The sequence below is a fragment of the Microcaecilia unicolor genome, chromosome 2 (genome assembly GCF_901765095.1).
Source record: "Microcaecilia unicolor chromosome 2, aMicUni1.1, whole genome shotgun sequence".
Lineage (NCBI taxonomy): Eukaryota > Metazoa > Chordata > Amphibia > Gymnophiona > Siphonopidae > Microcaecilia > Microcaecilia unicolor.
In genome coordinates, this window is record NC_044032.1 from 510,171,004 (window position 1) to 510,196,209 (window position 25,206).

The 25,206-nt window shown below is 42.3% G+C and overlaps 1 protein-coding gene across 5 annotated transcripts in view; it reads left to right on the plus strand.

Annotated features, from left to right (window-relative positions):
- Window positions 1-25,206, plus strand: part of CC2D2A (coiled-coil and C2 domain containing 2A) — a 237,142-nt gene that overhangs the window by 109,707 nt on the left and 102,229 nt on the right. For 4 of the 5 annotated variants that reach the window (XR_003940710.1, XM_030191203.1, XM_030191204.1 and 1 more), the window contains exons 21-23: window positions 1,128-1,220; window positions 11,269-11,360; window positions 22,788-22,955. Coding sequence is in view for 4 of the 5 variants with exons in the window: in XM_030191203.1 (XP_030047063.1) it covers window positions 1,128-1,220; window positions 11,269-11,360; window positions 22,788-22,955 (353 nt within the window). In the remaining variant the exon portion in view is untranslated. The remainder of the gene's footprint in view (window positions 1-1,127; window positions 1,221-11,268; window positions 11,361-22,787; window positions 22,956-25,206) is intronic. The other variant, XM_030191206.1, reaches the window with a different exon arrangement.

Genomic DNA, 25,206 nt, shown 5'->3' on the forward strand with positions numbered 1-25,206 from the left:
TAAAACACACAATCACATAAAAATTAAGTAAATCCCAGCGTCCGTCTCCCAAAAATGCAGCACATACCCCAAATAATACACTGATGTAATGTTTCAGTCTCCTGATAACCAACAGTCAGACATATAGTTTATCCACACCCCATTACCTATCATTACTCCATTCTAATCCCACCCTCACAGACCTCCATTCCAATTATTTTGAAAAGGTGTACCCCATGGTGTGTATAGCAAACACATTCTCCAACCAACAATCCAAATTATAAACAAATATTCAGTATTGCTCAATATAAGTTAGGTGGTAGGGAACAGCCTTGGCCTGTTGTTTTATTTATTTATTTATTTATTCATTTATTATATTTGTATGCCGTTATGCTGAGAAGGAAGGGTGAATATATGTAGTGAGATGAATACTGGACAAAGAAGGAGGAGATAGGGCAGATTCTGGGGAAGAGGGGTAGAAAAGGAGTCATTATAGAATTGAGTGAGGATGGCTTATTGGAGGAGGAAGTGGAGGGGATGGGAAACAGAAAATGAATGGAAGTGTACAAAAGAGGAAAATGGAGTGGGGAGATAAGTGACAAAAGCTTAAAGATAAAAGGGAAGAAATGGCAATGAAGGGAACTGATAAAAGTCAAAAAGAGAAATAAGGGAGAAAGAAGAATGACAGAGTTTGGATTACAAGTGGCAGCACAATGGTAGAAAGAGCACATCAGGGAAAGAGATAGAAACAGCACAGAATGGGGTCTCCATCTCTGTATACTTGCAAAGTTGTGCATGTAACAGTAATGCACACTCCTCTCAATTAAAATTTTTGAAGGTGCATGGGGGGGGGGGGGGGGGGCAGAGTTGCTTGGCTCCCCCCACTCTGGCTGCCAGTGGTAAAAATGATGCCCAGCAGCAGCACATACTTGCATATTCTCACAATAAAATTAGAGGGATATTACCTGCCAGATGTATAATCTAAAATAAAATGTTCCAAGTACTGTCAACTTTGATAAACCCAAGCCACACTTCCCATCTGTAATTTATGTTGGGGTTTTGTTTGTTTTTTTTTTGCTGCTAACATATTTTCTTAGATTAAGTACATTTCTAGCGAACAGGTTACAAGATACATTCTTTTGTTTTAGGAGTATGAGAAGAGATTACGTGAAAAGGATGTACTCAGAACTGAAGACCATTTAGATGCCCACAGAGCATTAGTTGCCAAGTATTTACAGAAGGTAAGACTTGCTCACAAAAAATTCCTTCATTATTGGTCTTTAATTCTGTCATACTGAGCTTAGAACAGTATGATGCATCCATTGCACTGCCTCTACATTTCATGGGGAACTGACTTTGTCCCCACTGAACATGTTTCTGGGAAAGGGAAGAGAGAAAACATCAAACAAAAAAAAATCCAATATTGGACAACAACAAACAAAAACAAAACAATAAATGGTATGCAAAAATGCAAGAGAACAATAAAGACAAAAGAAAACAAACTGAAAAGTGTATGTTCAAATTGTGATACAATGCATATTTCTCCTTCCTCTATTGATAGACTGAGGCTCGTCGATGTGAGGGACTTTGGTGGGGAGGCTTGTGGTGAAGTATGTCTCGTTAAGGTGGAAGAATATATTTGGAGGGAGAGTGTACATGGTATGATTGTGAACAAGGTGGTCAGATGTGTATGTCCATGTATCTCTCACTCGAGTATAAGGAGCATAGTCATTCCTCCTTTCTGACTCCCCTCTCCTCACCATCCAAGTTTACTATCATCTGCTTATTGCTTCAGTCAGCCATTTCTTTAAGGATTCCTTTGCTCTTATGCTCTGATACCACCTCTTCTTTCTCCCGCTGGGTGCTTTCTGCATCTACCTCCTCAGCTAGGAAGACTTTTGGCAAGCCAAGGAGGAGTCCCTATTACTATCAGAGGCATAGGTACAACCCCTTGGTCCGCCAGCATGATCTGGCTCAACCCCAGCATGCTCGTTCACATAAACAGCATGCACCAAAGGCTCCTGCTGCTCCCCAGGCAAAGCAAGGGATGAGCTTTTGACTGGCTGCAGCAGAGCATAGCTGCAGTAAGTGTCTGTCCCAGACATCTTGTTGGTCGGGGGGAGACTGATATTTTTTCAAGAAAGATGGTCCCTTATAACCATCGACTGGTGGGTTTATATGCACTCAATTGGTATCTAAAAGAAAAGGAGTGGAAGAGTAGCCTAGTGGTTACTGCAGTGGACTTTGATCCTGGGGAACTGGGTTCGATTCCCACTGCAACTTCCTGTGACTCTGGGAAAGTCACTGAACCCTCCACTGTCCCAGGTACAAATATGTACCTGTATATACTATATAAATCGCTTTGAATGTAGTTGCAAAAACCACAGAAAGGCGGTATATCAAGTCCCATTCCCTTTCCCTATGTCAGCGCTGCCAACAGCCAGGAGGAAGGGGTAGCTGCTTGGGCAGCAGATGCTCATCCTCGTTTCCCTGATGGGGGGCAGGGGGGATTTCATTTGCCACAAGGCTGCTGCTTCTTCGAGTGCTCCCTTCTACCCTGCTTCTGCATCCGTCACTGGACTGTTGCAGAAGAACAGAACAAAACACTTGGCTCCAAGTCTCCACATTCAATTTAAAAATGTGACAAGTAAGATTTTGCCCTGGTTACTACATTTATAAGGATGTTTTACACTAATTAACAGAATCAAGCATGTTACTCTTAAGACAGGAAATGTAGCTGTTATGTACAGAAACGCTGTATTGGTCACTCTGCAGGTAAACTTAAGTTTATTGTTCCTCTTGATGTGTATGTTTACTTGCATATCAACAGGGCATTTCTGGAGGTCTGATTAGGGCAGAGAATGTACATACTTGTGGATTTTCAGAAGTATGCACCTAAATTTACACACAAGGGTAATTTTCAGCCTATTTTCCACATGTAATGCATGTTTTTATACAGGGAAAAAACAGTTGTAAAATTTTGCAGCAGTATACTTGAGTAAAAAGTAGGCATACTGAAAGATTGGCCTACTTTTCTGTAATCTCTGCACAGGCATTCCTGGGGGCAGCATGTAGGTAGAGCTGGAATGGAGTGGTGATGCAAACTGCATACACACACACATTTACACAGCATCTGTGTACTATTAAGGATAATTATGCTGCCTTTCTAAAACAGAACCACAAAGAGTGAGGGAAGTCAGAGAAAGGAATGTTGAATAGTAAAATTTCTAAAGTTTTGATACATTAGAAGACAAATAGGGGGTTAGTTATTAAGGTATGTTACAGCTTTTATCATCGATCAATACTGTGATACCCTTTGTTTTCATCATCATCTCGTCTTCTAGGAGGTATCAGAGCAGAGGACATAGGAGATCCTATTACTCTCACAGGAATGGGTATCCTCTTCATTCTTGCTCTTCTCAGAAAAGACAAGGATCTTGTTTGTCCCAGAAGACCCAACCAGTGCTATAATCAAAACCCGGGGTGGGGGAGTAACCACCTCCACAAGAACATAACTAGTTTTTCAATATCTATGCCATACAACCTTCCAGTAGGACAGAGGCTCAAGGCTTTTTTGCAAACCATTGCCTCCTTATACCTCCAATCAGTGGGTTCTGAAGTTTGTCTAGGATACCGTCTAGATTTATTCAGTGTACTACAGAATTGCCCACTGAGAGCATCTCGGTCAAGCTGTTAGCATCAGAAAAATACCACGAAACTCTCTTCCTTCTTAGAAGTCAGTGTGGTGGGTTAAACCAGTTCCACCAAGGGAGAGGGGACTGAGATTTTGCTCTTAAGTATTTCCTGATCACACAGAAGACGGGGTGGGGAATGGGGGATTCTATTGCAGATCTGAAATGTATTGTATTGTATTGTATTGGAGCAAATGAGAATAACGGAAAGGAAGGGAGATATCAGACGGATCTTAAGACAAAGGGAGCAGCGCTGGATATTTGATTTACATACTGTCATACCCAATGGTTTAAATGTTGCAATAGAGTGGAAAGCGTTCCTTTGACAATTGACCCATTTGATTGGATGAGTGTGGAATGACGTCAGACGCTGAGTATATAAACATTTTGCGGATGAGTGGCCTAGTGGTTAGGGTGGTGGACTTTGGTCCTGGGGAACTGAGGAACTGAGTTCAATTCCCACTTCAGGCACAGGCAGCTCCTTGTGACTCTGGGCAAGTCACTTAACCCTCCATTGCCCAGTGTAAGCCGCATTGAGCCTGCCATGAGTGGGAAAGCGCGGGGTACAAATGTAACAAAAAAAACAAAAATAAATGAATAGAAGCCGTCCGCCATTTTCTGTTCCAGTGAGACTTGGAGACGGAGAAATGTTAAAGGCTTGGATTTGCTGTAATTTTGAAAGATTCCCCTGAAGCTGCTATATTGTTTAGCGAAACAGGGTTTCCCTGTCGGGACTTTTTGAACACCAAGAGCACTTTGGATATAAGGCTGGACTTTTGAAGAATTCATCAATAGAGATAAGTACTCTTGCCAAGCTTTAATATATATGAAAATTGTGTCTCCTATGCATCTGCTTGTTGGGATCCATGGTAATGTCAATGAGAAATTTAGTAGTGTGGAGTTTTTTTAAGACCTATGACTGATAAGGCTTCCTCATTATACAAAAGGCTTGTCCTTTAAGAACGAGGAGTTGCCGAATGACCTGAGGTCTTTTTTCTCCACTTTTTCTTATGTTATCTACCAGTGTGTCCCTCAAACAAGTTGCACAGTAGGTAGGATTGTGAGATTATTGTTGATTATTTATCCTACACACAGTGCTTTTTTTGTGCCGGTACGCAACGGTACGGCGTACCGGCACCTTTTTCTCCTCCTCCCCTCCCCTCCCATTACTTCCAGCGATTCTCCGCCTCTCTCATGCCCTCCCATCGACGTGCAGCGATTTTTCCGTCCCTCCCCTGCCCTCACCTCTCTCATATATCCAGCGATTCTTCGTCCCCCAGCGTCCTCCTTCACTGCCTGCCAGCCAGTCGGACTCAGAACCGAACGGTGCAGGCAGCGATTGGCTGGCAGCGTCGTAGCTTCCCTCTGCAAGTCCCGCCTACAACTTCCTGTTTACGCATAGGCGGGACTTGCAGAGGGAAGCTACGACGCTGCCAGCCAATCGCTGCCTGCACCGTTCGGTTCTGAGTCCGACTGGCTGGCAGGCAGTGAAGGAGGACGCTGGGGGACGAAGAATCGCTGGATATGAGAGAGGTGAGGGCAGGGGAGGGACGGAAAAATCGCTGCACGTCGATGGGAGGGCATGAGAGAGGCGGAGAATCGCTGGAAGTAATGGGAGGGGAGGGGAGGGAGAATCACTGGAAATCAATGGGAGGGAAGGGCAGGGGAGAGAGAATTGCTGGACATGGGAAGGGCAGGGGAAAGAGAATTGCTGGACGGGATGGGAGAGAAGGGCAGGGGAAAGAGAATTGCTGGAAATCAATGGGATGGGAGGGAAGGGCAGGGGAGAGAGAATTGCTGGACATGGGAAGGGCAGGGGAAAGAGAATTGCTGGACGGGATGGGAGAGAAGGGCAGGGGAAAGAGAATTGCTGGAAATCAATGGGAAGGGAGGGAAGGGCAGGGGAGAGAGAATTGCTGGACATGGGAAGGGCAGGGGAAAGAGAATTGCTGGACGGGATGGGAGAGAAGGGCAGGGGAAAGAGAATTGCTGGAAATCAATGAGATGGGAGGGAAGGGCAGGGGAGAGAGAATTGCTGGACATGGGAAGGGCAGGGGAAAGAGAATTGCTGGACGGGATGGGAGAGAAGGGCAGGGGAAAGAGAATTGCTGGAAATCAATGAGATGGGAGGGAAGGGCAGGGGAGAGAGAATTGCTGGACATGGGAAGGGCAGGGGAAAGAGAATTGCTGGACGGGATGGGAGAGAAGGGCAGGGGAAAGAGAATTGCTGGAAATCAATGAGATGGGAGGGAAGGGCAGGGGAGAGAGAATTGCTGGACATGGGAAGGGCAGGGGAAAGAGAATTGCTGGACGGGATGGGAGAGAAGGGCAGGGGAAAGAGAATTGCTGGAAATCAATGAGATGGGAGGGAAGGGCAGGGGAGAGAGAATTGCTGGACATGGGAAGGGCAGGGGAAAGAGAATTGCTGGACGGGATGGGAGAGAAGGGCAGGGGAAAGAGAATTGCTGGAAATCAATGAGATGGGAGGGAAGGGCAGGGGAGAGAGAATTGCTGGACATGGGAAGGGCAGGGGAAAGAGAATTGCTGGACGGGATGGGAGAGAAGGGCAGGGGAAAGAGAATTGCTGGAAATCAAAGGGATGGGAGGGAAGGGCAGGGGAGAGAGAATTGCAGGACATGGGAAGGGCAGGGGAAAGAGAATTGCTGGACGGGATGGGAGAGAAGGGCAGGGGAAAGAGAATTGCTGGAAATCAATGAGATGGGAGGGAAGGGCAGGGGAGAGAGAATTGCTGGACATGGGAAGGGCAGGGGAAAGAGAATTGCTGGACGGGATGGGAGAGAAGGGCAGGGGAAAGAGAATTGCTGGAAATCAATGAGATGGGAGGGAAGGGCAGGGGAGAGAGAATTGCTGGACATGGGATGGGAGGGAAGGGCAAGGGAGAGAGAATTGCTGGACATGGGAAGGGCAGGGGAGAGAGAATTGCTGGACATGGGATGGGAGGGAAGGGCAGGGGAGAGAGAATTGCTGGAAATCAATGGGAGGGAAGGGCAGGGGAGAGAATTGCTGGACATGGGAAGGGCAGGGGAAAGAGAATTGCTGGACATGGGAAGGGCAGGGGAGAGAGAATTGCTGGACGGGATGGGAGAGAAGGGCAGGGGAAAGAGAATTGCTGGAAATCAATGGGATGGGAGGGAAGGGCAGGGGAGAGAGAATTGCTGGACATGGGATGGGAGGGAAGGGCAGGGGAGAGAGAATTGCTGGAAATCAATGGGATGGGAGGGAAGGGCAGGGGAGAGAGAATTGCTGGACATTGGATGGGAGGGAAGGGCAAGGGAGAGAGAATTGCTGGACATGGGAAGGGCAGGGGAGAGAGAATTGCTAGAAATCAATGGGATGGGAGGGAAGGGCAGGGGAGAGAGAATTGCTGGACATGGGATGGGAGGGAAGGGCAGAGGTGAGAGAATTGCTGGACATGGGAAGGGCAGGGGAGAGAGAATTGCTGGACGGGATGGGAGAGAAGGGCAGGGGAAAGAGAATTGCTGGAAATCAATGGGATGGGGGGGAAGGGCAGGGGAGAGAGAATTGCTGGACATGGGATGGGAGGGAAGGGCAGGGGAGAGAGAATTGCTGGACATGGGAAGGGCAGGGGAGAGAGAATTGCTGGACATGGGATGGGAGGGAAGGGCAGGGGAGAGAGAATTGCTGGACATTGATGGGAGGGCAGGGATGAGATAATTGCTGGACATGGAGGGGAGGGCAGGGAAGATAGAATTTCTGGACATGGAGGGGAGAGAGGAGTATCGCTGGACGGGGAGGGGAGGACAGGGAAGAGAGAATTTCTGGACATGGAGGGGAGAGAGGAGAATCGCTGGACGGGGAGGGGAGGACAGGGAAGAAAGAATTGCTGGACATGGATGAGAGGGGAGAGAGGAGAAATGCTAGAAATGGATGGAGAGGAGAGCAGGAGATAGAGGAGAATTGCTGGACATGGATGGATGGAGGAGTTGGCTAGGAGAGAGGAGAAATGCTGACTTGGATGGAGGAGAGGGGAGAGAGAATTATTGCTTTATATGGATACAGATGAGGGAAGAGAGATGAGAAATGCTGGACATGGATGGAGGGAAAGAGAGAGGAGAAGTGCTGGACATGAATGGAGGGGAGGAAAGAAAAAAGAAGATGCGCATGGATGGAGATGAGGGAAAGGGAAGAGAGGAGAAAAACTGCACATGGATGGAGAAAATAGGCAAAAGCTGGAACCATGTTATACCTCCTCCAGTCAATTCCAAGGAGGAGGACCCAGCTTTTACTTATGGATGCAGGGCAACAAAAGAAGAAGAAAGGAGGAAAGTAAAGAACTAAATGGAAAGGAAGCCCTGGAAACGGAGTTAAGAGAACAGATAGAGAGCAGCAGAATCAGAGACTGGGACCAATATGGATAGAAAAACAAAGTCACCAGACAACAAAGGTAGAAAAAAATCATTTTATTTTCATTTTAGTATTTGGAATTTGTCTTATTTTGCACTGGATATACTGGAGCTGTAACAGCTTACAGAAATTATTTATAATGAAAAAAAATCACATTATTTTTTCTCCTATACTAGTATAATATTTTCAATGATGTCTGTTTATATGCGCTATGGCTGGTATAAGGGGTGTGGCTAATGTGGGTGTGGCTATAATAGGGGCGGTGCCATGTGTGGTGACCCCGCCCACAATGAGTACCGGCACCTTTTTTTCTACAAAAAAAGCACTGCCTACACATTCCAGATAATTACAGTGATTTTAATTACCCCCATATAGACTGGGTTAATGTAACATCAGGGCACGCTAGGGAGGTAAACTTCCTCGATGAAATAAAGGACAGCTTTATGGAGCAGCTGGTACAGGAGCCAACGAGAGAAGGAAAAATTCTAGACTTAGTCATTTGTGGAGCACATGATCTGGTACGGGAGGTAGCGGTCTGGGGGCCGCTTGACAACAGTGATCATAACATGATCGCCTTTGAAATTTGCTTTCAAAAAGGTAAACATAGGAAGTCAAATATGTTAGCGTTTAACTTTAGAAAAGGAAGCTATGATAAAATGAGAAAAACAGTAAAAAAAAAAAAACTTAGAGGAGCGACTGAGAGGGTAAGAAACCTACAACAGGCGTGGATGCTGTTCAAAAACACTGTCCTGGAGGCCCAGGCCAAATATATTCCACGTATCAGAAAAGGAGGACGGAAAACCAAACGACAGCCGGCGTGGTTAAAAAGTGAGGTAAAGGAGGCTATTGGAGCTAAAAAGGAATCCTTCAGAAAATGGAAGAAGGAACCGAATGAGGAAAATAAGAAGCGGCATAAGGAATGTCAAGTCAGATGCAAAGAGCTGATAAGAAAGGCAAGGAGGGATTTTGAAAGAATGATAGCGTTAGAGGCGAAAACTGATAGTAAAATTTTTTTTAGATACATTAAAAGCAGGAAACCGGCAAAAGAATCGGTTGGCCCACTGGGTGACCGGGGTGTAAAAGGGGCGATCAAGGAAGACAAAAAAATAGCAGAAAAACTAAATGAGTTCTTTGCTTCGGTCTTCACTGAGGAAGATTTGGGTGGGATACTGGTTCCGGACAGGGTATTCATAGCTGAAGAGTCAGAAAAACGTATTGAAATATCTGTAAATCTGGAAGACATAATGGAGCAGTTCTGCAAACTGAAGAGTAGCAAATCTCCTGGACCGGATTATATTCACCCTAGGGTACTGATAGAACTAAAACTGAGAAAAATAGTGGGGTCTAGGCAGGAAAGAGATTTCCTTTTTTGTGATGAGTTTATGCAGTGAGATAATTGAAGCCATCTATAATATTGAGAGGAAGGAATATGAAATTTAGATTGTAAGTCTGAAAAAGTGTATAGAGATTGCTCTTTACAGTTATATACATCTTTAAGACACCCGATATTACATTCTTACCATATTTTCCAGAAAAAAGGCTTATTGTTAATACGGAAATCAGGATTATACCATAAAGAAGAATGGTTTCTCTTACATATCGAATGTTCAAGAATATTGCCTAGGAACAAGAGACTTGTTTTAGTGTTAATAAGGACGAGGTTTTCTTTTTGTGCCCAGCTTAAAGAAGATGTGAGGAATGATGAGAGGAGAGGAGAATATTCTATGGAACTTTGTAAGGTTAAGTGCTTTGAAAATATGCCTCATAGCCTCCTTTTGGAGGACGCAGATGTGGTTTCTTCCTCTTCTAGACCTTTCCAAATGACGTCCCTTAGAACGTCCATCCAGCTTTTCATTTCTTTTGACCGTAATAAACCAGGGGCTTCTGTTACCAAATGTACTTTGTTCAGTTGGCTAGCAGACTGCATTTTGTTCACTTATGCCCAGACAGGCTTGACTTCTGAGGGTTACATCACACATAATAATGTGAGAGCTGTGGCTGCATTGCTAACCCACTTGAAGTGATCTTTCATGGAAGAAATTTGTAGGGCTGCAAATGGACCTGTCAGCCCTACAAATTTCTTTCATGGAAAATACACCTCAAGTGGGCTGCTAACATACATTTACATTCACATCATACTATTGTCTGGTAGTAGGTTTAGCCAGTCCATATTCCAGAATCTCTTGTTATGGATGGATGAATTAATTTATTAATGAATAATAAATAAACATTTATAATCTACCCATCCAAAAATCAGAGTGGAGTACAATAAAACAAACATAATCAGATCACATAAAACACCATCAGTACACTCAAACATAAACAGAGCCTCAGTCTTGATCTAGGAGCCCAAACCCCCCACCAACTATGTTTCAGAGAAAGCTCTCTGAAACAGCAAAGCCTTTATCTGTTTCTTAAATACCACCAAAGAAATCAATTGCCTTACAGAAGGAGACAAAGCATTCCACAATTGAGGTCCGACAATGGAAAAAAATCTGCACATAATCAGCCTGCAGTTGAATACTGCAGACAGAAGGAACAATCAACAATTCTTGATCCTGCGGTCACAAGGATCTTGTTTGTTGATACTTCTGCAATTTTTGAACCACAATACGAGGAGCCTCATCATGCAGTGCCTTAAAGACCAATACCAGCAGTTTAAATTGAATCTGCCAGGCAATGGGCAGCCAATGCAGTTCTTTCATATGTAGGGTAATATTCTCAAACTCACTTGCTCTAGTAAGCAATCGAGGTGCAGCATTCTCCACGTGGTAATCCACACAACAAGGCATTACAAATTTAACTGAATTCAACTCTAGATTAGAATTCAACTCTATCTCTCCATGCCCCAAGCCCATTTCTATTCATTTCCAGGCTGCCTTCCAAAGAAAGAAAAAATCAAGTTGTCACCAAAAATATTTGTTAGAGAAAACTAAATTAAAAACTCCAAAGAAAAATAGTCAAGAATGACAAAACAAATCAAAAAGTTATAAAGCAAAAACAAAAATAGAAAAAACAAAATCTTGCATAAAGGAGCAAAATCAAAATTAAAACTGATAAAAATTAATCATTACAAAAATGGTTTTTGGTTGGTGTCCAAATTTTCTAAATATTTTCCATCCATACTTGCATGCACATTTATTTGAACCAATTTCATTCTTACATGTATTAAATTCATGAATATGAAACTGAAGTCATGTATTGCTTTCAGGTTAGAGAATCCGTGATGAACAGATTCCTAATTGCAAAGCACCATTTCATTCTATCTGACATGGTTGTTGAAGAAGAAATTCCTACCCTTGGGTAAGGTAATAACACTTCATTGTGTATGCTTTCAGTTAAATTTTCAAGAGGGCACCTAACTGGCAATGTACTGTTCTTTTCAGCCTGTACTAATTCAACCAATTTTCAAACCCACGTTGTGAAAATATGCTCATACTTTCAGGTGACTGAAAATCCACAAATGGGATATTCAGCAAAACCTGTTTCCATACGGCCTATACAATCAGCATAACTCCCAATGTAAAAATGTACTCCTTTATGTACAATTTGCTTTTTATTAAATTACATACTGGTGCAGCTTACTAAGATTTCCCAGAAACTATGTAAGCTTAGATAATGAGAGTTTAGATCCATTTCATTGCAACATTTCAGCATGAGATGCTTGTTAATTCAGTAATAATATATCCAGTGTTTGGTGGATGCTCAGCTCAATTTAGGGGCCTTATGTAGGTGCTTGTTTTCAGTCAGTAGGTGTTTAGATTTTGAGCGGAAAATAAGCACCTATATAGAATTTTATGAGCATAATGTTGGTTTGCTATTTATTTTAGAATGGTTATATGGCATTTACTTGTGTAAACAGTGGGTTTTTATGTGCCAATGGCCCTACACATCCAAGTAGCACTTTTGAAAAAGCAGCTATTTATAAGTGTGTATCTGTGACATCCACAGGTTTGGATAGGCCCGCCCACCCGTTTGTCCAGAAATCCAGACAAACGGGCGGACTGGCAAAACCCATCCGGGTAAATCCGGACATATGGTAACCCTACTTACAATATCTCGTAAATGATCTATTTCTGTATTTTTTAAGAGGCCTATCTGCTCCTCCCATAAATCCCAGGGATTACATTATCACTATAATCATCATGCTTGTTAGACTCATTTTGAAAACATATGTTAACACAGAGAAGAGCGGAATACCACAAAACTAATTTAAAAAAAAAAAAAAAGGGCAAAGCATAGCTCTAAGTCAGGAGGCAACTATGAGGCTCCATTGGATGGTCCACAAAAGGATAAGTCTCAGTATATGAAAATAAGAATGAGACTTCTGAACTGGAAATGTCTTTTACATTGCTGAGGGGTGCATGAAGGTGTACATAGAGGGTTGGTTTTTTTAATCTTAGGCATGACACCTCTGGCATCTTGCTGGTTATTCATCTTTAGCAAACTATAACAGAAACCCTAATTGGAACTTTAAAGTATTAGAAATATTCTCATTTACTCATATTGTATACATAATTACTTTTTGTAAAAAGCTCAATAAAATTGTATAAATATTTATTTGTTGTGCTCAGTTTCTTTGGTGTATTGCTGTGGACTAAAAGTCCAAGCTTTGCAGGGACACCACATTTACATCATAGCACATCCTACCTCCATCCTGATCACAATATTTAATTAAATATTGTGATCAGGATGAAGGTAGGATGTGCTTTGCAGGGACACCACATTTACATCATAGCACATCCTACCTCCATCCTGATCACAATATTTAATTAAATATTGTGATCAGGATGAAGGTAGGATGTGCTATGATGTAAATGTGGTGTCCCTGCAAAGCTTGGACTTTTAGTCCACAGCAATACACCAAAGAAACTGAGCACAACAAATAAATATTTATACAATTTTATTGAGCTTTTTACAAAAAGTAATTATGTATACAATATGAGTAAATGAGAATATTTCTAATACTTTAAAGTTCCAATTAGGGTTTCTGTTATAGTTTGCTAATTTTGAAATTTGAAACCGATTTTTGTTGGATACCCAGAATTACGTTTGGTAGGTTATTCATCTTGCCAACCCAGCTGTGTTACTGATGGACTTGGCCAAGGTGAATAGCCTGGAGGAGTAGAAAGAAAGCTGGATGGCAGTATGGAGAGTCAAGGTTAGGTTGGGGGAGGCAATGCATACAGCGTTACTTTTTCAAAACTATGAGAGCAATAAGGAATGCATTTTTTTATGTGTAAAATAGTATTTTATGTGCAGGAACTGGGGTCTTCATTATTGTCCAAGTTATTTTCGGGTGATAGCACCCATGTATTTGAACAGCGTGAGTAATTTTATCCACAGAGTAAAGAGGTATCCTGAGCAGAGCTTGGAATAACGAGAGCTGTTTTACCCAGAAAAGTTACCCACAAAGTGCAGTAAACGCTGTCATCTGTGAGTAATTTTTCATTAGGCAATAATGAAAGTATAGGTAGTATATACTGCAAACTCCGTGGGTTAAAATTTACCTGCAAGGTTTGCAGTACGGTGGCCAGACTCATTATGCCTTGTGTACATGTTATTTTCATGGAAAAAGTGTCCATATAAAAGTGTCCATATTAAAAAAGCAGGTACATATATCTATGAGTACATTTTCCTGAGCACTTTTCAACTAGAAAGGTTTTCCTTTGAAAATTGGTGAAACTGCAGAGAAAAGTACCTTTTGACTTTGTAGCTGTCTGCAGAGTTTTGCAAATTACCCCAATGTTAAGAGTGTATGCTAAGAAAAAGGGGGGACTGTGATTACTGACTAGAGACGTGGTATAAATGAAATTGTTCTTTTTTCACACAAGAACACATTTTACTAAATTCCCTGCGAACAGAAGAATCGTAAGTTTTGATTACCTTGTTTTACACTCAAGGTTACCATTATACTGGGTTTAAAATAACAAAGTTTATGAAATTCTGAATTTCTGTTACAAAAGAGAGATAACACACCTTTGTTTTAGTATTCTTAAATTAAGCTATGTCTTCACATTGTTAGAGGATGACAGTTGTAAAATCTTTTGTTTCCTCCTTTTTGCATTCTGGACTAGATTCAGTAAATCATGGCGTAAAAAATTATGCATGGAGCACTATTCTATAAAGGGCATCCGCCTAAGCACCTATTCCGTGCCTAACTTAATACGCCTGCTGAAACCAGGTGTAAATGATGGTGCCTAAATTAGGCACAGTTTGAGCGTATTCTATAAAAATGCGCATAACTTATAGGAACGCTTCCAAAACACCCCTAAACATGCCCCCTTGAAATAACACGCTATAGAAGTAATGTGCACACCGTTATACCATACAATGTGTGCATAACTCCCAATTAAGACCAATTAACACCAATAATTGGTTGTTAGTAGCCAATTACTGGAGATGATTGGCTCATCAATTATTCATGCTGATTTTCGCTCGTAACTTTAGTCACCATATATAGAATCTGAGGTCAGTGTATGGTTAATGTAAATATTTTTTTTTGCGTGTCTTTCTTTTCTTTTGTTCTTCTGCTGTTCCTTGTATACTAAGTTCTGGTGGTCCAGGGTATGTCATGACAAGTTATCATTCTTTCTCCTTTACATTCTCTTCTTTTTATTCTGGTATAGAATAAGGGTTCTACTCTCAAGCTAGTCACAAAAGCTACAGAAAATGTGCACATATCCCACTCACTTATTTCTATACTGGAGTGGAGAAGTAGCCTAGTGGTTAGTGCAGTGGACTTTGCTCCTAGGGAACTGGGTTTGATTCCCACTGCAGCTCCTTGTGACTCTGGACAAGTCACTGAACCCTCCAATTGCCCCAGGTACAAATAAGTACATTTATAATATGTAAACCGCTTTGAATGTAGTTGCAAAAACCACAGAAAGGTGGTATTTCAAGTCCCATTTCCCCTTCTTCCTTTGGAGGGGGGGGGGGGGTAAGGTTTGCTTGAGAGGTAAACATCCCCATGTAAATGTGACATACCTAAAATGAATAAAAAAATATATCATGCTATTAAATGTAACAATCCCACAAGTCTTGTTTTTTTGCTGTGCCCACGAGCATGAAAACAGCTCGCATTGTTTAAAAATTACCCACTCAGCATTAGTGGTATAATCAGAAATCCTTTTCCTAATGACTTAAAAAATATACTTTATATCAATTTAAAAATGTATTACTGCTTCTTTTGTGTATATTTAAAATTCTGGATTATCAGGCCTATGTAATAAAACTTTATACAAGCTTTTGCATGCAACGTGTAAAATGTTAACATACAGTGCAATAAATTTTACCAAACAAGGGAATATTAAAATATTTCCATCAATAGCATGGCCTCAGTAGTAAAGTGGAGGTGAATATAAAGTAGTATAATGTTTGTGCTACTTGCTGGTTGGTCCCCTATCCAGCTTATAATCGAAAGTGATCGCCGGCCATTTCCTGACACAAATCGGGAGATGGCCGGTGATCTGGGAAAAGCGGCGAAATCGGTATAATCGAAAGCTGCTTTTTTTGACACCATCGCCGCTTTCCCGTCACCTCACCGGCAAAAGTTCAAAGGGACGTGTCGGCGGCGAAGTGAAGGCGGGACATGGGCGGGTATGGGCGTGGCTACCAGATAGCTGGCTTTCGCCGATAATGGAAAAAAATACGGCGTTAAGCAGTATTTCGCTGGCTTTATTTGGTGCTTTTATTTTCACGACCAAGCCTCAAAAAGGTGCCCAAACTGACCACATGACCACCGGAAGGAAGCGGAGGTGACCTCCCCGTACTCCCCCAGTGGTCACTAACCCCCTCCCACCAAAAAAACCCCACTTTAAACACTTTTTTTCCAGCTTGTATGCCAGCCTCAAATGCCGTACCCACCTCCATGACAGCAGAATGTGTTCTGTCCTCCGACAGCCTTTTCCTGCTTGTGATGTGGCTCTGGGGTGAGTGTGACACCTTTTCTGTTATTTGCACTGCAGAGTCACATCAGCAATGCATTGTGGTGGGTGTAGGTAATGGTAGTTGGTAGGCTCTACTCCCCTGGTGCTTTCCCCCTGCTTACTGGGTCAGAGTGTGCCCTGTTTTGTTTCCTGTTGTAGTCCATGCGGTAGTGGCCATTTTTATAAGCCACTTTTAGTTCCCTTTCCTGTGTTACCCACGTTAGAGAACTTAGTTATTACCTTGAATGGTGCTGAAAGAGGGCATTGTACACCATTGTGCCAGCTCTGACCTACTGCTAATCTTAGTACCAGGGGACTCTTTGCCAGTGGGGCACAACCTCTGATCTGCAGTTAACTGTGAGTAAACGTGCTTATTTCAAGAAAGGACTTTCAGAGAGATTAGTCTTCAGGTGTGAACTTGTGTGCCAAAGTTATACAGCAGCAATAAGCCCTAGAGGCTGTATGCAGGTCCCTGGAGCAGTTTTAGTGGGTGCAGTACATTTGTGAGTAGTGGGTTTTGGGGGGGGGGGGTTGGGGGGCTCAGCTCCCAAAGTAAGGAAGTTATGCACGTGGGAGCTTTTCTGAAGTCCACCGCAGTGACCCCTAGGGAGCCCGGTTGGTGTCCTGCCATGTAAGGGGGGCCAGTGCACTAAAAATGCTGGCTCCTCCCATGGCCAAATGCCTTGGATTTGGTCGGGGTTTGAGATGGCCGACATAACTTTCCATTATCGCTAAAAAACGAAGCCGGCCATCTCAAACCCCGGCCAAATCCAAGGCATTTGCCTGGCTGGAACCGTATTATCGAAACAAAAGATGGCCGGCCATCTTTTTCGAAAATACGGGTCTGGCCAGCTGTTTGCGGTGCCGCCAAAATACATCGCCGGCCATGTATTTCGCCGGCGCCGTTCGATTATTCCCCTCTATGTTAACTTGTCTGAAGGAAAAGGGCAGGCTTGCTGAGGAGATTTCAATTTGTCCTCCATGCTGGACTGTGAGGGGGAAGAAAAGGGAGAGTTGAGATGTTGGATTGTCGGGGGGGGGGGGGGGGGAGGAGGGAGGGCACTAGAGTATCTAATAGCCTTGCACCAGCCCTGTGTATACATTCCTGATGCAGGCTTCTGTGACCCATCAGTGAATAACTGATAATCTATCAGTAGAATTTTGCAACACCTGAAGGGTGCAAACCACAAACAACCCGAAGAAGTTACAATAAACCAAGTAAACCAAAATTTTGTAAAAAATCTGGCAAGCTTAGTCACCGTAAGGAATAAAAAGACTTCAGAACTTTCATGCCTCATTAAAAACATACCTGTTCAAAAAGGCATACCCTACTGACCCAACATAAATGCCTGCACTCTGCAACACAACATAACCTAAGTTTGTAATGGACGCTACATAATTTTTCCTCTCCTTGATCCCCATTGTAACTGAAACACATGTTCCTTATTCAACCACAATACCACCTGTATTTGTTTCTTTACCTGACTTGGCGAATGCCTTTACGGTACTATGTAAGCCACATTCAGCCTGCAAATAGGTGGGAAAATATGGGATATAAATGTAATAAATAAATCACTGGTCCATAAAGAACTCCATATTTCACATCGGCTATTACGCATGAATTATAATTATGTAAAAAAAAAACCTCCATATTTCATACAAGCTGTTCACCATTTATCTCTAATTTTTTATGTGTGCTAACATCATAGTAGCATAAATGATGGCAGATAAATAAGACTAGTCTTTTTCTAACATTCACACGCATTATCAATTCATGATGAAACATACGTATACTTGATCCTGATAGAATTCCCCCCTCCCCCACCACCACGTGCATGCTCAGTCTTATCACATAGGCCTCTGAATGCAGAATTCTTTTTTTTTTTTTTTTTTCCTTTTAGGTTGTTCATAATGGTTTCCCATATACTTGATTAGGAGTATACAGGTGTACATGTATTACAGTTTTAACTTTAAAGAACAGAGTGCCAAAAACGTCCTACTCTAGAGATTGATATGAAGGTTAGACCAATAAATCACTGAACTGAGAGTAAGCCCTTTAAATCCCTCATTTTATGTATTGTGTAGTTTTGTATATATCATACTGGGTGCTGTCTGCTGACAGTCCACAGTTCTAAGAAAATGTCACTGCCAACTATTGATCAGTTAGATCAGTGAAAGTAGCTCACGGGTGCTTGGGGATTGTGTTGTAGGGTCAAATGACTTCATTGATTATTATACATAGTGTTTGCTTTGCAAAGGGGAATTATATTTCCTGTCAAGCACTGTTAAAGATTCTTTATTAAACTTGTAATAGAAACCTAAAAGTTGTGTTTGTTTCCCTAAAACTTGAAACAAAAATATTGTGACCCCTCTCCCTCTAATATGATAAGAAGAACAATTATGGAAAAAATAGCACTGTTAATAAATTTAAAAATGTAAAATGGCAGAGCGACGCACTTTGTAAACAGTAATGAATGAAGTAATATAGCCATTGTGGTAGTTAAACAAAGTAGTTTGGGTAAGCAAACAATTTTCAGGTGATACCTTTTTTCCGAAGATAACTTGTTCAACCAGTGGCAAAAGTGCTTTGAAAATATGCCTCTCACTAAGGACATTAAAAAAAAAAAAACCTTGGAAGTGGTTCAGAAGAAAGCAACAAAAATGATTGGTATGTGGTTTGCACCAAAAAAGTATGAGATGAGACTTGAAGAACTGAATACATATACCCTAGAGGAGGGACAGGGGAGATGTGGTACAGATGTTTAAATATTTGAAAGCTATTAACATACAAAGAAATCTTTTTCAGAGATGGGGAAGCAGTAGAACTGCAGGACGTGAATTGAGGTTACAGTGCGGTAGACTTAGGAATAGCATCAGAAAATACATTTTATTGGAGGGTGGTGGATTTTTTTCAGTACCTTCCCAGTGGAGGTGGTGGGGACAGGATCAATGATGGAATTCAAAAATGCAGAGGATAAGCACAGAAGGTCCCTGTGTAGAAGAAGGATGGAATCGACACAAAACTGAAGTAACCTTAGCACTTTAAAAAGGGCTTAAAAGGGTGTAATCTGCACAGATTGGCAGGTACAACTCTGGCCATCTTGTTAGGCAGACTGAATGGGACCATACAGGTCCATATGTGCCATCATTTACTGTGTTACTATGTATATTTTGTATGTCAGCAGCAATGTCAGACTATGGAGGTACAAAACTTCAAAGCTACAGGCCTGCTGATAATATCCCCTACTTAAGTTTTAGAGTCAACTGTAGCTGAGCAGCTTGAAGTTATCTCTAGACTGCTTTGCGTCTCTGGATATAACCCAGTCATGATTTGGGAGCCAAAATATTGCAGAAATAGTACTGATAGCACTGTTAACTGTACTTAGAACCATAGTGGATGGAGGTAGGAAACCTGCAGTTATGCAGCTGGACCTGTTTGCTTCCTTTGTCTTGGTGAACAGTGAGATAGGACAAACTGAAGTATTCTTGTTGGTTTTGGGTTTTCCTGATTAGATTTTCAAGAGTAAAGATGGGCAACCATTTATCAGGTGAGTTAAGTGACGGGAGGAGGGCTCTTTAAGGGTGTCTTTTGTTACCTATCTTATTTTAATAGAAACATGTAGGCAGATAAAGACCTTATAGCTTATCCAGTCTGCCCATACATGCCATCTATTCTCCTTATCATTCCCTTAGAGATCCTGTGTGCTTTTCCCAAGCTCTCTTGAATTCAGATGCTGTTTTCATCTTCACCATTTCCACTGGGAGGCCATTCCACGAATTCACCACCCTTTTCATGAAGTAGTATTTCCTCAGGTTACTTCTGAGTCTATCTCTTTTCACCTTCATCCTATGCCCCTTCACTCCAGACCTTCTTTTCAATTGAAAGAGAATTGCCTCCTTTGTATTTATGCCACATAAGTATTTAAATGTTTCATCATAATTCCCCTTTCCTACCTTTCTTCCAAAGTGTACACATAGTAGGTGATGTCAGAAAAAGACCTGTATGGTCCATCCCGTTTGCCCAACAAGATAAACTCATATGTGCTACTTTTTGTGTATACCTTACCTGATTTGTATCTACCATTTTCAGGGCACAGACCGAAGAAGTCTGCCCAGTACTAGCCCCGCCTCCCAACCACTGGTGCTGCCACCCAATTTCCGCTAAGCTTCTGAGGATCTATTCCTTCTGAACATGATTCCTTTATGTTTATCCCACGCATTTTTGAATTCCGTTACAGTTTTCATCTCAACCACCTCCCGCGGGAGGGCATTCCAAGTATCCACCACGCTCTCCATGAAAAAATACTTCCTGACATATTTTTCTTGAGTCTGCCCCCCTTCAACCTCATTTCATGTCCTCAAGTTCTAAATCACATTGAAATCTTTAAGTCTACAGAGTTGGCAACTCTGACCGCTACTCCTCCTTTCCTATTCGTGTTTGTCTTCTGTGGTCCTGTTCCCAGCCCTTCAGCTGTGAACACAGAACAGAAATTTGTTAATCAATTCTGCCTTTATCAGCTTCTACCTATTTCTCCCCTTCACCTTTGAGTCTTCACCTTTGAGTCTCACAATGCCACTTTTGTACTTCTTCCTATCACTAACATGTCTAAAAAAAATTCTTGTTCTCCCCCCCCCCCCCCCCCCCCATCCCCCATTTTACTATATTGGCTATTTTTTCTTCCATTTGCATATTTGCTTTCCTGAATACTCTACCTGCTTCTTTTAGCTTTTCCAGATATTGTCACCTGTCTTCTTCTTTCTGAGATCTCTTGTAGTTTATAAAGGGTACCCTCTTTTCTTTTCAGCTACTTTTGAGAACCAAAGTGGCCTCCTTTTCCTATTACTTTTATTTACTTTCTTTACAAAAAGGTTTGTTGCCCTTAAATAGCTCCTTTCAGTTTTACTCACTGCTTTCCAACTTCTTCCACATGTTCCCATCCAGACAGCAGTTCCTTTACGTAATCCCTCCATCTGAATAAAGTTAGTTTTTTTTTGTCTAGCACTTCACTATTGAATGAACCCTCTCCACACCTATCTTAATATTAAACCACACCATCTGGTGATCACTAGATGCGAGATGATCACCTACTATAACATCAGAAACACTCTCCCCATTAGTAAGAACTATGTCCACTATGGCCCCATCCCATGTGAGTTCCATTACCAACTGCTGGAATGTATTCATCTGTTCTTTGTGATAAGTATTATATGGATTAGGGAGAATGTATTTCCTACATACAGATGGCATTCATATAGGGCCGAGTGTGATGAAGCCCGTAGGAATTGAATGGGCTTTGTTGCATTTGGTTCGCAGCTAATCGCTAGCACAGTTTTGTAGAAGTAGCCCAAATGTTTTTCCTTTATTGAATCTTGGGAAAAGACATGTAGGGGTAGATATTCAACGAGCTTTAAATCACTTGTGCAGGCCTATATTGAGTTATTCAGCAGCATTTAGCCAGACAGTATCCTCTCTAACTGCCCATGCCGAAGCCAGCTAGTTTGTGGGCAGTCCGGAGGTGGATTTAGGGCAATGCAAATTTTCAGTCTACTAATCGGCTGTGCAACCACATAAAGTTAGAACAGAAAAAAGGTTGTCCTAAATTTATGCGGCAAAGTCAACCTGGCTTATCGGCCGATGCCGAGTTAACTTCTAGGTCCTGGCCAATGAGTTGCTGTCCCCATCCACCTCCCTGAAACAGAGACTCGCAACCCCCTTCTGGTCACCCCCGCCCTGAAGCATAGAAGAAGCCCCCCTTCTGATCTCCCTCCTTCCTGAGCCATCCCCCAAAGGTTAGAAGGACTAACCCCCCCCCCCCCCTCATCATAGGCCTCCCTGGGCTTACCTAGATATGTCCTAGTAGTCCAGTGGGGTCAGAGGCAGGAGCGATGCCCACTTGCTCTTGCCTATTGTGGCCGGCTCCTTAAAATGACTGCCATGAACTCTTGTGGCAGCCTGTAGTACTAGTGAGTACTGCACTGAATATCTCACTGCAACCTTACAAATCAGATCTAGTGGATGAACTTTGGATGGGCAACTGACATCTTCATATCACTAACTTTGTTGTGCCCCCTTAATGTCAATCTACCCAGGTACATCCAAAAGAGAAGGTCTGCTATCTGTTTGGAAATGATGCATTTTATCAATGCTTTCTAATGTCTACTGGCATCAAATGAAAAAAAATTGCTGGATGTACTTTTTTTTGCATTTACTCCAGATAGAAGGTGGAAACCATTTGGCAATCCAAACTATCCCCTGATCCCCCTCCCTCACTCCCGCCCCAGGATAGATGGTGCAGCCTTAGCTGTGGAATCCCATCTGCTTGTTTTTAAAGAAAGCAAAGCTGCCTATCTATAGTATATGTTTTTTGAAGAAAGCAGTTCGCTATTCATACCAAGTCTACCTCCTTGTCTGCAGTTGTTTTTTTTTCCCTTCTGTAAGTTTAACTGAAACAGTGAGGCTATCATAGTGGCAAATCTTGGGCTTCCACAGTGAAAATTGAATTTCCCAGGAATCTCTGGAAAATTCTACTTGATCCCACAATTGGTCATGAGATCTGCTTTGTGAGGAGTGAACTGCTGCCTTCAGCAGCTGTTGAACTAAATACATTTCTGACTAGTTAGTAAGAGTTGCTGTCCCTTCATCTGGTCAGTTCAAAATGAGAAAAATTGGTGCAAAATAAAAAGGTATCACCTGCAACGTCTTTGCCTACCTTTATCTCAACAAAGAGGAACTGAGGGGGGAAAAAGTGTTTACGAATGTGTATATTGTCGAGAAATCCTAATGTTTACTTTGCCATATCAGTCTGCTGGGAGTTGGCCTTTTCAAATTAGCTGAACCAAAGCGACCACTGAAGCCAAGACGGAAAGAAAGAAAGAAAGTCACTGCACAAAATCTATCAGATGGGGACATTAAACTTTTGGTCAACATTGTTAGAGCTTATGATATTCCTGTTCGAAAACCATCTACAAGGTAGGTGTCTGCCAGAAACCTAGCATCTAAGGTGTATTTTTCTGTTACTTCTCAATTTAAAAATTAGTTCTTTGCTTAAGAGAGATCTAGAAAGTCATATCCTCTGATTATTTCTTAATAACCAATCATAAGATTGTCATTGTAAACGAGCAATTAGTCTTGCAACACTCTAAAAAAAAAAAAAAGAAGTACTCCAGTGCTCATAATGTTAACTGAATGATTCTAAGAAATCTATATGACATACTAGATTTGAATGCATAATTCAATTAAAACTGCAAAACGTTTTATTAGGACTTGTTACACAAAGCACATGCCAGCCGATATTTAGCTGGCAGCTGAGCAGTTAAATCACTTGGTTGGGACCGGGCAGGGCCTTGTGCAAGGCTGCCGTCTGCCACCCCTCGCTCGGGCTGATGCCGCCTGCCTGGGCTGCCCCATGCCACCACCCCCCCCCCCCCCGCCACCACAGATCCTTCCCTTCCTATCGCATCCCCTCTCGCTCTTAGCCATGGTGGAAATAGGAAGTACCTGACAGGAGGAGGAGGGACCCAGACAAGTCAAGAAGAAGGACCTGTGAAGCAGCGTTCAGAACAGGAGGCTTGAGCCTGCATTGGTATCCTGCTTGTGTGTGTATCGGCTGGGTTGGCAGCATGTTAACGTATCATGCTTCCTGGCCAGGCCACACAGGAGCATGAGACCAATCCAACAGCAGCCTGCCTGATCCGCCTTCTGCCTTCTTGCTATGGAAATCTTGCCAACACAGTGGCACTACCACCGGGCTCCCCTTGGAGGTCGAGCCCGGGAAAATTTGCCCCTCCCCCCCACCTCCCCTCAGCAGCCCTGTAGCCGCTAATTTTCAGCAGCACTTAAATAGCTAAGTGCTGCTAAAATTTGAGGTTAGTGCCTGATTCACTTGGCCACTTAAGTGCTGATACTCGCTTCTTAAGTGGCTAGGTTTAGTGCATAAATGGGATCACATAAGTCTGTCCTATCATTATGCAGTAACCCATGGCTGCTTAAGTGCTGAATATCGACTTAAGTAGCTATGTGTTAGCAACTCAAATATAACCGGAGGGTCTGACTTTGAATATTCGGGATTAACTCCATCGGCAGTGTGCAAAACACTCGCTGCTGCTGGCTAAGTGTCAGGCCTATAATTTATATAGAAACCCCTTGTTTTCAGTAATATGCATAAGGAGGGTACTGTATTTAGAAAATGGTTAACTACTAAACCATTCACTACCGGTGCCATATGAGCAGGAGACGCCATGTTAAAAGACACCGTGATTTGCCATCCGTTACTTGGCCCCCTGATGAAGCATATAATATAATATATAGCGAAACGGAGAGCCCCGTAGGGCAGAGCAAAAGCTAAGTAACATTAAGTTGAAATTGTTGTTGAAAAATATCACGATTGAAACATTACAATTGAGTATTATATTTTTATCATAAAAAAAGTGGAGTTTTTTAAGACCAAGGATTATAATGGAGTCCTAAGTAAGCAGACGATTAAATGGATGGATGCACTGAATAAGAATATCGTCATGCTAGGACTGATTAAAAAGAAAAAAGTAAAAAAGATTGCGAGAAAAAGAAAGAAAGATTGATATCACATTGTATATGGATACATGTTTATATATTGTTTATTAGGGTTCAGCTTGCCACTTGACAATATAGTTCAGATTCGCTGAAATCGTGTCCAGACTTTTCTGTAACTACTAAACCAATCATTTGGTTGAACTCCGGAATGTCTTTGTGATGTCATCTGTAAAAGCAGTGGATTCAGTAGTCACATCTAGCCAGAAATGGTGTGTTGCATAATTGCTTTCTAATTCAAATTTCTACTTTTGCTTAAAGGACTGTTACAGGATACACTATATCTCTTAATACTGAGTAGAATTTTAAATCAAACTGAAGCCTCAACTACCTAAGGAGAGTTGTAGACCTCAATGGGTTTTACTATCGCCGTCTTCTCCTAGACCAGGGTTGTCCAACCTTGGTCCTTGAGGGCTGCAATCCGGTCAGGTTTTCAGGATTTCCCCAATGAATATGCATGAGATCTATTTTCATGATTACCTCCTTTATATACAAATAGATCTCATGCATATTCATTGGGGAAATCCTGAAGACCTGGCCTGGCAAGGACCGAGGTTGGCCACACCTGACCTAGACTGATTGGACAGTAGTGTTCACGTTTGGAGCAATGTTTTTTCAAAGCTAAGTGATATTGTTATGAAATTTTTCACTGCAA